This window comes from Micromys minutus, assembly GCF_963924665.1.
Source record: "Micromys minutus genome assembly, chromosome: 1".
Classification (NCBI taxonomy): domain Eukaryota; kingdom Metazoa; phylum Chordata; class Mammalia; order Rodentia; family Muridae; genus Micromys; species Micromys minutus.
In genome coordinates this window covers 44107910-44123245 of record NC_137969.1, presented here as the reverse complement: position 1 = coordinate 44123245, position 15336 = coordinate 44107910, and the positions used below count along the sequence as shown (strand labels likewise).

The 15336-nt window shown below is 43.0% G+C and overlaps 1 protein-coding gene across 1 annotated transcript; it reads right to left on the bottom strand.

Annotated features, from left to right (window-relative positions):
- Positions 1–5961: 5961 nt before the first annotated feature.
- LOC308416400 (large ribosomal subunit protein eL18-like) lies at positions 5962–6528 on the bottom strand (the record flags this gene model as incomplete). The annotated part of the gene is made up of 1 exon (XM_080911381.1): positions 5962–6528. One exon carries the CDS (start codon positions 6526–6528, stop codon positions 5962–5964), a length of 567 nt encoding a protein of 188 aa, XP_080767507.1.
- Between the last annotated feature and the right edge of the window lie 8808 nt (positions 6529–15336).

The following is a 15336-nucleotide window of genomic DNA, read 5'->3' as shown; positions in this document are numbered from 1 at the left end:
GGTAGATGGGGCTAAATCTGTTTCTCCAACTCTTTTGTTCTGAGTACTAGACTTGACTTAATCCCCACCCCACCCCCTTTGAGGATCATGTCATGTGACCTTCCCTGCCCCTGCTTCTCTATCTTATTTTGTTTTATCTTCATCCTTTAAGCAGAAGCAGCATTACCAACATCACGGCTGACTCCACAGCCAGCATTCTAATGTATTAAAATATGCTTAAATACAGATGTTTTTCCTGAATCCATGTGTGTTTATGTATATACATAATACATACATATGTATATGCATGTGGAGGCCAAAGGTCAACTTTAGGAGCCCTTCTCCTTGTTTTGGGAATAGGGTCTCTTACCTGGGACCTGGTGCTCACCCATCAGGCTAAGCTAATCTCCGAGTCCCAGAGATCTCTCTACCTGTTGCTACCTCCCCAGTATTGGAATTCTAAGTGTGTGTCCCCTTGCCCGGCTTTAAACGTGGGTTTTGGGAATGAATGCAGGTCCTCAGTCCTCAGGCTTGTGTACCAAGTACTTTACTTACTGAACAATCACCCCAGTACTCTCCCCCAGTTCGTATTTGTAACAGAATAAGTAATACTGTTTTATGAGCATAGATATTAAAATTCCATACTGTTCGATGACTCCCATTCTATTTCTTATTTATTTATGTATTGATTGTTTATTTGAGATAAGGCCAGGATGGCTTGAAACTAAGTAGTCCATGCTGTCCTCAAACTTACAGTGATTCCCCTGCCTCAGCCTCCTGAATGCTGAGATTCTAGATGTGAGCTACCACACTCGGCCCTGTTTCTTCTCCGTGTGTGCATGCCTGTGTGCGTGTGTACAAAGTGCTGCTTTAAAGGTCTTTCTTTGTTCTCTCATGCCTGTCTAGCTCACGTCTTTTAACTGCTATAGAAGTTCCCATGACATCTATGTACAATTATCTCATCTCCCAGTTGACGCCACACAGACCGCCTCTAACCGCCCTGTACCGCAGACAGCAGACTTACCATAGACACACTCCTGTCCACCTCCTCATGGCCCTGTGCAGAGGGGATTTCTGAGTCACAGCTACACGAACAGCAGCCAGAAAACTCTCCTAACACCAGTGAACACGGGTTCTTGCTTCTCACATATTTTCTAAGACTATCGTGTTTGTCCAGCTTCCCCATTTTTTACGAATCAAAGGGCATTAGGTGGTATCTAGGATTCTTTTAACAGCATTTTTTTTTTTTTTTTACATACCAAAGCATATCTGGTCTCCAGGTTCTCCCAGCATCCCTCAGTCTCTCCCTGGCTTTCCAGTCCAGTCCAGTGGCTAGACTGCTCTTCTCCAAGAGATTCTTCCCTGTATATAATCCAGACATTCAAAAAAATGTATTTATTATATACACTATAGCTGTCTTCAGACACACCAGAAGAGGGCATCAGATCTCATTACAGATGGTTGTGAACCACCATGTGGTTGCTGGGAATTGAACTCAGGACCTTTGGAAGAGCAGTCAGTGCCCTTAACCGCTGAGCCATCTCTCTAACCCTAACCCAGACATTTTAATCTCCCTGCTCTCTTCTTCTCTCTCCTCTTCTTCCTCCTCTTCCCCCCTCCTCAGGGTGTCTTCCTGATTTGACTCTTGGGGCCAGTGAATTTTCCCAAGAGCACCTTCCCAATAAGCCTGCATTTAATATAATCTAATCTGGTTTGAATTGGCTCATTTCACTGACAGAGAAATAACCTATCACTAGCTTTATCATCTTATGGTTTTATAATAAATAAATTAGCTTGAGGATCAGGATGTGGCTCTGAGCTCCTTCCCCAGTGTTGTGCATGCCAGGTTCCTTACCATGATGATAATGGACTAAACCTCTCAAACTTTAAGCCAGCCCTCAATTAAATGTCTTGGTCATGGTGTATCTTCACAGCAATAGAACAGTGAGAGACTCTCTCCTTGATACATGCCTATAACCTCAGTACTTAAAAGGCAGAAGCATCAGGATCTTGAGTTTCAGGCTAGCATGGGTTACCCTGTTCTATGCTTCCTGTTGCTGTGATATGTGGCTTGCAGGTTATGGTCCATCATAGAAAGAAGCCAGGAACTGAAGCAGAAACACAGTGACGATGCTGACTAGCTGGCTTCCCCTGGTTCACCCAGCTATCTTTTTTATACTGTTGGTCTGCCCACATCAATTAGTAATCAAGAAAATGCCCTAAAAGACATGCCCACAGGGCAATCTCATGGAGGCAATTTTTCTGTCAAGGTTTCCTTTTCCAGAGTATGTCAAGTTGACAACTGTCTAGTTAGGGTTTCTATTGCTGCAATAAAATATCATGGCAAGCTGGGGAGGAAAGGGTTTATTCAGCTTACATTTCCAGATTGTAGTTCATCATTGGAGGAGGTCAGGACAGGAACTCAAGCAGGGCTGAAATGATGTAGAGGCCACGGAGGGCTGGAACTTACTGGCTTGGTCATGGCTTGCTCAGCTTGCTTTCTTTTAGAACCCAGGGCCACCAGCCCAGGGATGGCTCCACCCACAATGGGCTGGGCCCTTCCCCCTTGATCATTCATTGAGAAAATGCCTTACAGCTGGAGCTCATGGAGGCATTTCTTCAACTGAGGCTCCTTTCTCTCTGATGATTTTAGCTTGTATCAATTTGACACACAAAACCAGCCAGTACAACAACGGAGATTAGCCATCACGGATCCTCTTTCAAAGTCACATACACAAACTGATAAATAAAGTCCTTGCTGTAGTTTTGTTATCATTTGGGACTTTCCACTGTCATTTAAAATGTTAAATTACAAGAAGAGCTCAGACTTGAAAAAGCAAGAAATCATCAGTGATTGCTATAAGATACTTAAAAATCATCATGAATGTCTGTGTTTACTTCTTGCCTCCTTAGCTTTGCTCAAAATGAAAGAAACAAAGGAATAACTTTCAGCAATTGGGGAACCTTAAAACAGTGGGTAGTCTACAGCAAAGTGCACATGAGCCATTCAGACTTTACTCCTGCCAAAACAGTTGATCACTGTGATGAGCAATGTCTACTTGATCTGACCCGGTTATTTTAAGAAGCTGCCTTGGGCTGGAAAGATGGCTTAGCAGTTAAGAGCACTGACTACTCTTCCAGAGGTCCCTAAGTTCAATTCTCAGCAACCACATGGTGGCTCACAACCATCTGTAATGAGATCTGATGCCCTCTTCTGGTGTGTCTGAGGACAGCTACAGTGTACTCAAATAAATAAATAAATCTTTAAAAAAGAAGAAGAAGCTGTCTTATAGACAACTAGTCTCCCAGACAAGTTCCTTGCCCGAAGAGCACCCCATCCCCACAAATTGCTTCACCCAGAGATTAGTGTGTTTAAACAGAGAAATAAAATACTAGCACTCATCTTATGGGAGTCTAAAAAGACCATAGTCTTTAGGTAGGAAATGAACTCGGAGGTGGAATTTTGGTATACACAAGGCCCTGGGTTCTGTCCCCAGCACAATCAATCAATCTTTATCTGTTGTTTCCCTTCTCCTCTGCTTGAGATTAGTTCCAGTCCCGAACACTTGCTGACGTCCACGATATGGCAGGCCAGGAATATGGTGTGGAAAAGGCCAAGCAAAGGCTCTGAGAAGCTTGTTTCCCAATGAGGGGAAGTGAGAGCTGACAAAGGCATAAACAAATAAGACAACACAGCTACAGTAACCAAGGGCAGCAGGGGAGATGACTCGGGACAATGGCAGGCGGCTGAGAAGGGCTTGTGGTAGAAACGAGTCTCATGTCTGATGACAGGAGATATGGCTGCAACAGAGTAAGGGGGCAAGCCAGGAGGGAGGCAGGGAGATGAGAAAATGAAGCTGAAGGGAAGAGAGGCACATCAAAGGAAAGTGTAGGATGCAAAGTAGGGAAACTGCAGAGAGACAGTCACTGAGAACTGGGGCTGTTTTGTATATTGTAGGTCAAACAGTAGGAGGTCAGGGAGAGCAACTGGGGCAAAGATCCAGGCGATAGGTAGGTTAGTAAGCCTAGGGTTGTAGTAGCAAGGTTAATGTAGGCCCACAGTGGCTTTGTGAAATTAGAAAGGGCCCTTTAGCAACACTGACAGCTGATAGGTGGGATGTGAAGTCAAGAGCAACTCAGCTTGCTTGAACCAGAGCAGATGGGTGGAGAGAGGCAGCCTGTGGCTACATTCTGATCAGGCTCATGTGGTACCCGCTGACATTTGCACTCGAAGTGGGTGTGGCTGTGCCTGAAAACCAAGCAAGCAGCAGCTGTGGTATTGGTGCTGGCTTCCCCTCTGCAGAGATAACATGTGTGACATATTAGGCCAATGTGTTTGCTTCCCATAAACTCCTGTCCCCATGGTTCCCCAACTCTGTGAGTACAGAGAAAGCCAGCCAAGTGATAAGTCATCACTTAGGAGGATTTCAAAATAGAACCCCCCCCCCCTTAATTTAGGGGAAGACAAAAATCTTGAAATCAAGTGATTTTGATCAACAAAAACCAGCCTGTTGAAACAAAGTACATTCTTATGCCCCAGCGAGGCAGAATGTTAAGGTCTTCCCTGATCACAGGTAGAGCCAAGTCAAACACAAAAAGCTATGATACCTGTATCAGTTGCCCCATGGCTGGAAAGGGCATGAAAATTTGAATAACAGGTAGGAAGCTGAGAGATTAAAAATGAACACAGAGTTACCCTAGATTCGGGGACGGCTTGATACAAGGAGCTGTCTCTCCCCAACACCCACCCTCCAGTAACAGGCAATTATGGATCAATGAAACTCTGAGAATTAGCAACCAAGACTTTGTACCATGCTTCCAGGTCCTGGAGCCTGTGCTTGCTCTGAGGCTCAGAGGGTGAACAATGGAGCCAGACAGGATCCACGGGAAGAGAGTGTGCAAGGCTCACCACACTACTACGGAAGGTTGTAACTATGGCGGAAGCCAGAAGTGGCTAAATCCATGTAGGTCAAAAGCATAGAGAGAAGCATTTTCTCAGCAAAGTCAGTGAAAGAGACATTTTGGAAAAGGAAATGAGAAATGATTTTCTAAAGGGATAAATTTACCAACTTAAAAAAAAAAAAATTGATGTTCTCTGTATTTACATTTCAAATGTTGTCTCCTTTCCCCCCACTTTCATCACCCCTCCCCCTCTCCTTGTTTCCATGAAGGTGCTCCCTCTCCCAACCACTCTCCACCTCATGGCCTTGGCATTCCCCTATACTGGGAAACATGTCTTCACTGGACCAAAGGCCTCTTCTCCCATTGATGCCAGAACTTGCTGTCCTCTGCTACATATGCAATGGAGCCATATGTCTCTTTATATGTGCTCATTGGTTGGTGTTTTAGACCCTGGGAGCTATGGAAGGTTTGTTTGGTTGATAATATTGTTCTTACCATGGGGTTGCAAACCCTTTTGGCTCCTTCAATTCTTTCTTTAGCTCCTTCATTGGGGACCCCGTGTTCAGTCCGATGGTTAGCTGCAAGCATCCTCAACTGTATCTGTATGACTCTGGCAGAGTCCCTGAGGAGGCATCCATATCTGGTTCCTGTCAGTAAGTACTTCTGGCATCAGTAATAGTGATTGGGTTTGGTGGCTGCATATGGGATGGATGTCCAGGTGAGGCAGTCTCTAAGTGATCTTTTCTTCAGTCCCTGCTTCACTCTTTGTCCCTGTATTTTGTATTTGTACCTCCCATGGGTATTTTGTTTTCCCTTCTAAGAGTGACTGAGACATCTACATTCTGGCCTTCCTTCCTTTTGAACTTCATAAGGTCTCTGAATTGTTTCTTGGGTATTCAGAGCTTTTAGGGCTAGTATCTGCTTATCAGTGACTGCATACCATGTGTGTTCTTTTGTGACTGGGTTACCTCACTCAGGATGATAGCTTCTAGTCCCATCCATTTGCCTAGGAATTTCATGAAGTCATTGTTTTTTTTTTTTTCAACATCCAAAGCTTTTTTATTAACAGTAAGATCCAGGTTAGTTTTTGTAGCCTCGGCTGGCCCTTCGGCCTCTGGCATGCTCGAACTTCCGGCCCCTGGAACGGACATAGGGTTTGGTGTGGCTGTGTGGAGTTCCTGGCGCCTTGCCAAAGTGTCGGTACACCTCTCGGCCCTTCCGGGGACCAGACAGGAGCACAGTGCCTCGCCCCTTGGGAGACTCCAGGGCCAGCTGGTCAAAGGTAAGAATCTTACCGCCAGCCTTGAGGATGTGACTTCGGGCCCGGCTGCTCACCCGCAGAGCACACACCTTCAGCTTGGGCACTTCCAGAATCCGCACATCATCTGTGACTGTCCCCACAACCACAGCAGTTTTGTTCTCCCGGCCAGGAAGCTTCATTTTTCGGATCATTCCGGACAGGGACAGAGGTGGCCGGTTAGTGTGGTTCATAAACAACCTTTTCAGCACTACCTGATTGAAGGTGGAGTTGGTCCGTCTGGCCAGAAACCTGTACAGCTTGACTAGCAGCCGCAGGTAGATGTCCTGGCTCTTGGGCTCCTTGCGCGGAACCTTTCGGTCCTTGTTGTGGCGAATGTCAACACCCATGATAGCGCCTCCTGCTCGGCCAGGTCTAGAAAGTGAAGTCATTGTTTCTAATAGCTGAGTAGTACTCCATTGTGTAAATGTACAAAAATTTCTGTATCCATTCCTCTGTTGAAGGACATCTGGGTTCTTTCCAGCTTCTGGCTATTATAAATAAGGCTGGTATGAACATGGTAGAGCATGTGTCCTTGTTAAATGTTAGAGTGTCTTTTGGGAATATGTCCAAGAGTGGTATAGGGTCCTTAGTACTATGTCCAAGTTTCTGAGGAACTGCCAGACTGATTTCCAGAGTGATTGAATCAGCCTACAATCCCACCAACAATAGAGGAGTGTTACTCTTTCTCCACATCCTCCCCAGCATCTGATATCACCTGAGTTTTTGATCTTAGTCATTCTGACTGGTGTGAGATGGAATCTCAGGGTTGTTTTGATTTGCATTTCCTTGATGACTAAGCATGTTGAACATTTCTTTAGGTGCTTCTCAGCCATTCGATATTCCTCAGTTGAGAATTCTTTATTTAGCTCTGTACCCCATTTTTAATAAGATTATTTGATTCTCTGGAGTCTACTTTATCTCTTTGTATATATTGAATATTAGACCCCTATCAAATGAAGAATTGGTAAAGATCCTTTTCCAATCTGTTGGTTGCCATTTTGTCCTCTTGACAGTGTCCTTTGCAATTTCATGAGTTCCCATTTGTTGATTCTTGATCTTAGAGCATAAGCCACTGGCGTTCTGTTCAGGAAAATTTCCACTGTGCCTATGTGTTCTAGGCTCTTCCCCACTTTCTCTTCTATTAGTTTCAGTTTTTTTTTTAGCCTGGTTTTACATGGAGGTCTTTGATCCAGTTGCACTTGAGCTTTGTACAAGGAGATAAGAAAGGATTGATTTGCATTCTTCTGCATGCTGCCAGTTGAACCAGCACCATTTGGTGAAGATGCCCTTCTTTTTCCATTGAATGTTTTTAGCTCCTTTGTCAAAGATCAAGTGACCATAGGTGTGTGGCTTCATTTCTGGGTCTTCAATTCTATCCCATTGCCCTACCTACCTTTCTCTGTACCAATACCATGCCGTTTTTTATCATGATCGCTCTGCAATGCAGCTTGGGTCAGGGATGGTGATTCTTTTATTGTTGAGAATAGTTTTTTCTATCCTGGGTTTTTGTTATTCTAAATGAATTTGGAAATTGCTTTTTCTAACTCTATGAAGAATTGAGTTAGTATTTTGATAGGGATTACATTGAATCTGCAGATTGCTTTTGGCAGGATAGCTATTTTTAATATATTAATTCTTCCTGACAATCCATGAGCATGGGAGATCTTTCCATCTTCTGAAATCTTCTTCAATTTCCTTCTTTAGAGACTTTTACTTGCTTGGTTAGGGTCACACCAAGGTATTTTATATTATCTGTGACTATTGTGAAGGGTGTTGGTTCCTTAATTTCTTTCTCAGCCTGTTTATCCTTTGAGTAGAAGGCTACTGATTTGTATGAGTTAATTTTATATCCAGCTACTTTGCTGAAGTTGTTTATCAGCTGTAGGAGTTTTTGGAGTCACTTAAGTATACTATCATATGATCTGCAAATAGTGATATTTTGACTTCTTCCTTTCCAATTTGTATCCCTTTGATTTTCTTTTGCTGCCAAATTGCTCTGGTCAGGACTTCCAGTACTATATTGAATAGGCAGGGGAGAGTGAACAGCCTTGTCTAGTCCCTGATTTTAGTGGGATTGCTTCAAGTTTCTCTCCATTTAGTTTGATGTTGGATACTGGTTTGCTGTATATTGTTTTTACTATGATTAGGTATGGACCTTGGATTCCTGATCTTTCTAAAACTTTTAACATGAATGGGTGTTGAATCTTGTCAAATGCTTTCTCAGCATCTAATGAAATGATCATATAGTTTTGTTTTTTTTTTTTTTTTGAGTTTGTTTATATAGTGGATTACATTGATGGATTTCCTTATATCAAACAATTCCTACATCCCTGGGATGAAGTGTACTTGATCATGGTGAATGATTGTTTTGATGTGTTTTTGGATTTGGTTTGCAAGAATTTTATTGAGTATTTTTGCATCATTGTTCATGAAGGAAATGGGTCTGAAGTTCTCTTTCTTTGTAGGGTCTTTGTGTGTTTTAGATATGAGCATAATTGTGGCTTTGAAGAATGAGTTGAGTAGTATTTCTTCTGTTTCCATTTTGTGGAATAGTTTGGAGAGTATTAGTATTAGGTCATCTATGAAGTTCTGATAAAATTTTGCAATCTGGTTCTGAGCTTTTTTTGTTTGGGAGGCTTTTGATGACTGATTCTATTTCTTTAGGGGTTATGGGCCTGTTTAGATGGTTTGTCTGATCCTGATTTAACTTCGGTACCTGGTTTTATCTAGAAAATTGTACATTTCCTCTAGATATTCCAATTTTGTTTAGTATAGGCTTTTGTAGTAGGATCTGATAATTTCTTGAATTCCCTCAGTTTCTGTTGTTATGTTGTGGTATCTATAGAGGGTCTCTCTCTTCTTTCGTTCACCTGAAAGTGGTTGCTACATTGAATATCCTTAATTGCCTGACTAGTCAAACATGTTAATCCATGAGAGCAGATGCATCAAACACAGAACACCTACATTAGATTAATTTATTCAATAAAAGTAGCGTTGAGTCAGTGAAAGGTGCTGGAGACAGGAGAATTACTAAAATGTCCTCTGTGTGCTGACAATGTATGAGAAACCAATAAGCAGCTATGGTATGGCATAGTGCCAGGCAGAAGTAAATAACCTCGGAGTACAAACCTGGGCATTAGGCCAGACTGCAGAAGTCAGAGAAGACACTAACAAAAATGGCAAGAGTCAAGGATCTGAAGGAAGAGGTAGCCAAGAGGAGAACCAAAGAGCAGACCCAAGAGAGGCACCAGCACAGCCATGCAGAGGCTTAAAGCCACAATAGCCCCACATGCTTGAGATGATGTATGGGGTGTGTAAAAGAGAAAAGAAGGGGATGGCAAGAGAAGAGGCTAAAGAAACCATAAATGGCTTGGTCAGCTGGTGCGAAGTTTACAGGAAGAGAGCAGGGGAGAAGTGTGACTCTGTTGGATACATGGGACTTAAGGTCTTCTGAAAGAGATCCCACCCCGAAATACAGATTTGGGGGTGTTCTAGTTTTCGTTCTGTTGCTGTGATCAAACACTCTTATCAAAATGGAACTTAGGAGAGGAAAGGGCTTACATGGCTTAGATGTCCAGGTCCAGCTTTGAGGGAAGGTCAGATCAGGAACTCAAGTGGGAAACTGGACATAGAGACCATGAAGGAACACTGTCTTGGTCACAGGCCCACGCTTAGCTAGCTTTCCTGTATATCCAGAACCACCTGATGTGAAATGGCACTGCCCACAGCAGCTGGGCCCTCCTGCATCCCTTAATAAGACAATCCCCATAGACGTGCCCACAGGCCAAGTTTATTTCAGCAATCCCTCCATTTTCTTAGGTGACTCCAGGCTGTTGGTCCAGTGGTTAGAGCACTGACTGCTCTCCCAGAGGTCCTGAGTGCAGTTCCCAGCAACCACATGGTGGCTCACAACATCTGTAATAGGATCTGATGCCCTCTTCCGGTGTGTCTGAAGACAGCCACAGTGTACTCACATACATAAAATAAAATAAATAAATCTTAAAAAACAAACAAAAAAATGCTTTAGAACAAGGGTTCAACTAGCCTAAGGTCCCACAAGTAAGGAAAACCTCCTAGGAGCCATTTTCTAAATGGACTAAGAACATTGGCATTTATGGGGTGGTATCGGGAGAAGAAGCCCCTCCTACTCAATACTGAAGGAAAAAATAAGGGTAGAAAACAAAACAAGATCTGCAGTATGGAGGCCAAGAGCAAATTGAGGAGGTGTGGTTTGCTGCCACATACTATGGAGACAAGAGTTGAGGATTGAGAAAGGTGCACTGAGTTTAGCTGGAGTGAGTTCTGTGACCTTGGCAAGCAGAAGCCACTTCCCAGAGGCTCTGAGATCCTTAGGGAAGAAAAGGAGACTCAGCAAACCAAGAAATTGGGGGGTTAACAAAAAAAATGGAGGGAAAACAAAGAAGGGGATGAGGCTGGAGAAAGGGGTGGGGGCAGCGATGCTGGCCACTCTAGTTTTAGATGATTAGATCTATTATAGGAAATTTGAAAGAAAGGAGCCAGGGGAGTGGGGGATCCAGGACAATCCATGACTAGGGCCAAGGAGACAGAGAAGGGATTGGCCTTAGACTAAGTCTAACCCTGAAGCAGAGACGTTGACAAATAACCTTGCAGGTATGAAGTTGGGGTTGTAATTAAGGGTTTCCTAGAGGAACAGAGGTCATCTGCTGAGAGAGGATGCAGGGAGAAGGCTTAGTGACTAGTTGAAAGAACATGAAGAGGACATAGAGTAACCGTAGGGAGGATGGGAGAGACCGCTGGGCAGTGATGGGGCCGCTGGGGTTGGAGAGAGTGCTGGATGTTGGTACTGTTTTAGTGTGTGCTTTGACCATCACTGGAGGTGAGCGTGTTAGTCTAATCTGATTATATCAATTACTTTCTCTGAGAATGACAAGAACACTAACCCTAAACTTAATCCTTACTGACCCCAACCCTAACACTTATAACTACCCTTACCTTACCCTCAACCCTACCAGTACCCCAACCCCAACTTCAGCCCCTAACTCTAACCCTGGTTAGAAAACACCAGTTGTTTAAACATGAAAAGAAATCAATTCTTTTCTTCTATTAAAGTCTGCAGGGATAATAAGTCCAGAACAGAGAGTTTCATGGTGTCAGGAGTCCGTATTGATTTCTTTGGCATTTTCAGGATTTGGCTTCCCCATGATTTTCTAACACCCTCCACTTTGCTTGCATTCTAGCAATCAGAACGAAGTGTCAGAGAAGAGGTTTAGCTATTTCTACAATCTACTGGTCATAGCTTAGTCCTGTGGCATTGTTATCTGCAGGGGAAGTTGGTAAATACAGTCTTTATTATATAGACATTTATGTTCCCAGGTAAGTTTTGAGCCTCTCTTTTCAAGGGAGTCCATGAGACACCAGTGGCTACTCTCACAAAAAAGGGGGGGGGGGTCAGTTACATAAGCTTAAATCACTTTAATACTTAGAGCAGTTTGACTCTTTGCCTACAAAAGAAAATTTGAATTACTTTAACAAGTTGGACCAAAGGAGAGAAATCCTTGTATGGAAGGGTCTGAGTGCTGCAAGAGGGGCTTGCATCATGGGCCAAACCAAGGGGAAAAAGTATGCTGAGCTGGCCAGATGTAAGATTTCACAAAAATCAGTCTTTGTGCTTTTGGACTGGTGGGGGCTGGGGTGGTCAGAACAGCTCTATCATTGTGCTAGGGTAGCTCAGCAGAGTTTATATTTCTCCAGTATGCAAAGGAAGAAACCTGAAACGCAGGCCCTGTAGTGAGTCGTTGGCAGACATCAACCCTATTGGGCTCCCAGTCCCAAGTCCTCTCTGCTACCTTCCCATTACTCTGTGATGTCAAAGGGGTGTACATGACCAGAGTGGAGCAAGCACCTTTTTTCAGTCCCTTCCACACCTTACTCCACTGCAGTGAGCAAGGGCCATCAGAATGGTTTTCCCTTAGAGAAGGATGTAGTGAACTGTATTAGAATAGCAAGTGTGGATGGATGGGCCATGGTTAGCTACAGAAGAGAAGCAGCTTACAGAATTCTTGTCAACACTGGGAGAGGGGTGACCACATTGCATGTGGCAGAGAAGTGACTCTAGAGAGAGAAGAATGTAATGTTTCTTGTCAGACAGCAAATGCCAATTGCTATGCAAGAGCCCATTTTTATTGCAGAGATTTATTTTTCTATCTTTAGCTTTTTGGATAGTTTCTGCATGCATGTAGAACAAAAGACACCACGCACGCACAGTGGCAAGAGTGTCCTGCATGCTCTGCCTGATGTTGCCTTTCTCCAGGCAATGGCTACGACAGAATCTTCCTTCTCCCCTCACCCCTTTTCTCTCTCCCTGCTACAGGCATGGGGACTTCAGGCTGAATTCTTTGCTTGCAATAATGCAGGCCTTCCTAATTCAGCAGGACTAAAATATACCACTAAAAAAGATCAAAGACAGAAGGTACATAGATGATAAATAAGAAAACAGATGATGACAGATGAATAAAGGGATAGATGGACAAATGGACGATGGATGGATGAATAGATAGATGACTGGCTTTATTGTTGTAAGACTTCCTTTTGGAAAGCCCCATTGCTGGTGCATTTGGAAATACTTAATCTTGAAAATTGAAGATCTTAGTTTCTTAAGAAGTTGATGAATTGAGATTACTGAGCACCCGGAGAAGCCTCCGGAGAAGCCTCCGGAGCACTCTCCCTCCTGAGCCCACAGGTAAGCCCCCACTTTCTCTCTACTGACTATCCAGGGAGAGACCACCAGGAACTCTCAGGCATAAGTAGCACAGTGCAGCCTGGGAACTGACTGTTCTGGCCCAGAGACAGAGCCGGGCCACCCCAATCAGAACTCACTGCCTGCTCACAGAGAGATGAACACCCAGGAGCAATCTCCCCCCTGAGCCCACAGGGCTACAGACCCACAGGAGAGACAAGCTCCAGTCAGAGGCAACAAGATTATCTAACATCACAGACAACAAGATGGCAAGAGGCAAGCACAAGAACCTAAGCAATGAAAACCAAGACAACCTGTCAACATCAGAACCCAGCTCTCCTACCACAGCAAGTAGTGGATTTCCCAACACACCAGAAAAACGAGATATGGACTTAAAATCATACTGCATTATGATGATGGAGGTCCTCAAGAAGTGCATGGAAAACTCCCTTAAAGGATTACAGGAGAACCAGGAGAACACAAACAAGTAGAAGCCTTTAAGAGGAAACACATCACTTAAAGAGCTACAGGAAAGCACAATCAAACAGGTGAAGGAATTGAAAAGGAAAATGAAAATAGAAACAATAAAGAAATCACAAAAGGAGACAACCCTGGAGATAGAGAACCTAAGAAAGAGATCAGGAGTCATAGATGCAAGCATCATCAAGAGAATACAAAAGATGGAAGAGAAGATCTCAGGGGCAGAAGATACCATAGAAAACATTGACACATCAGCCAGAGAAAATACAAAAATCAAAAAGCTCTTAAGGATACAATGAGAAGACCAAACATAAGGATAATAGGTTTAGAAGAGAACAAAGACTCAAAATTATAAGGCCCACTAAATATCTTCAACAAAATCATAGAAGAAAACTTCCCTAACCTAAAGAAAGATATGCTCATGAATATACAAGAAGCCTACAGAACTCCAGATAGATTAGACCAGAAAAGAAACTCCTCCCAACACATAATAATCAAAACACCAAATGTTCAAAACGAAGAAAGAATCCTAAAAGCAGTAAGGGGAAAAGGACAAGTAACATATAAATGCACACCAATCAGAGTTACACCAGACTTCTCAACAGAGACTATGAAAGCTAGAAGATCCTGGACAAACATCATACAGACCCTAAGAGAACACAAATGTCAGCCCAGGCTACTTTATTCAGCAAAATTCTCAATCACCATAGATGGAGAGACCAAGATATTCCAGGACAAAACCAAATTTATACACTATCTGTCCACAAATTCAGCCCTACAAAGGTTAATAGATGAAAAACTCCAACAGAAGGAAAAAAAAAAAAAAAAAAAAACTACACCCTAGGAAAGGCAAGAAAATAATCTTGCAACAAAACCAAAAGAAGAAAATCACACAGACATAATTCTACCACTAACAACAAAAATAACAGGAAACAACAATCACTATTCCTTAATATCTCTTAACATCAATGGACTCAATTCCCCAATTAAAGAAATAGACTATCAGACTAGATACATAAACAGGATCCAGCTTTTTGTTGCATACAGGAAATACACCTCAGAGTAAAAGGCTGAGAAGCACCTAAAGAAATGTTCAACATGCTTAGTCATCAGGGAAATACAAATCAAAACAACCCTGAGATTCTACCTCACACCAGTCAGAATGGCTAAGATCAAAAACTCAGGTGACAGCAGATGCTGGCAAGGATATGGAGAAAGAGTAATATTCCTCCATTGTTGGTGGGATTGCAAGCTGGTACAACCACTCTGAAAATAAGTCTGGCAGTTCCTCAGGAAATTGGACATAGTACTTACTACCAGAGGACCCAGTTATACCTCTCCTGGGCATCTACCCAAAAGATGCTTCAACATATAACAAGGACACATGCTCCACTATGTTCATAGCAGCCTTATTTATAATAGCCAGAAGCTGGAAAGAACCCAGATGTCCTTCAACAGAGGAATGAATACAGAAAATGTGGTACATTTACACAATGGATTACTACTCAGCTATTGACAACAATGATTACATAAAATTCCTAGGCAAATGGATGGAACTAGAAAATATCATTCTGAGTGAGGTAACCAAATCATAAAAACACATATAGTATGCACCCACTGATATGTGGATATTAGTCTCAAAGCTCAGATTACCCAAGATACAATTCACAGACCACATGAAGCTCAAGAAGGAGGAACAAAGTGCAGATGCTTCAGTCCTTCTCAGATGGGGGAACAAATACATCTACAGGAGGAAATGAGACAAAGTTTTAAGTAAAGACTGAAGTAAAGGCCATCCAGAGACTGCCTAGATATCTAGCCCATATATAGTCACCAAATCTAAACATTGCTGATGCCAAGAAGTACTTGCTGACAAGAGCCTGATACAGCTGTCCCCTGAGAGGCTCTGCCAAATCATGACAAATACAGAGGCAGATGCTCACAGCCAACCATTGAA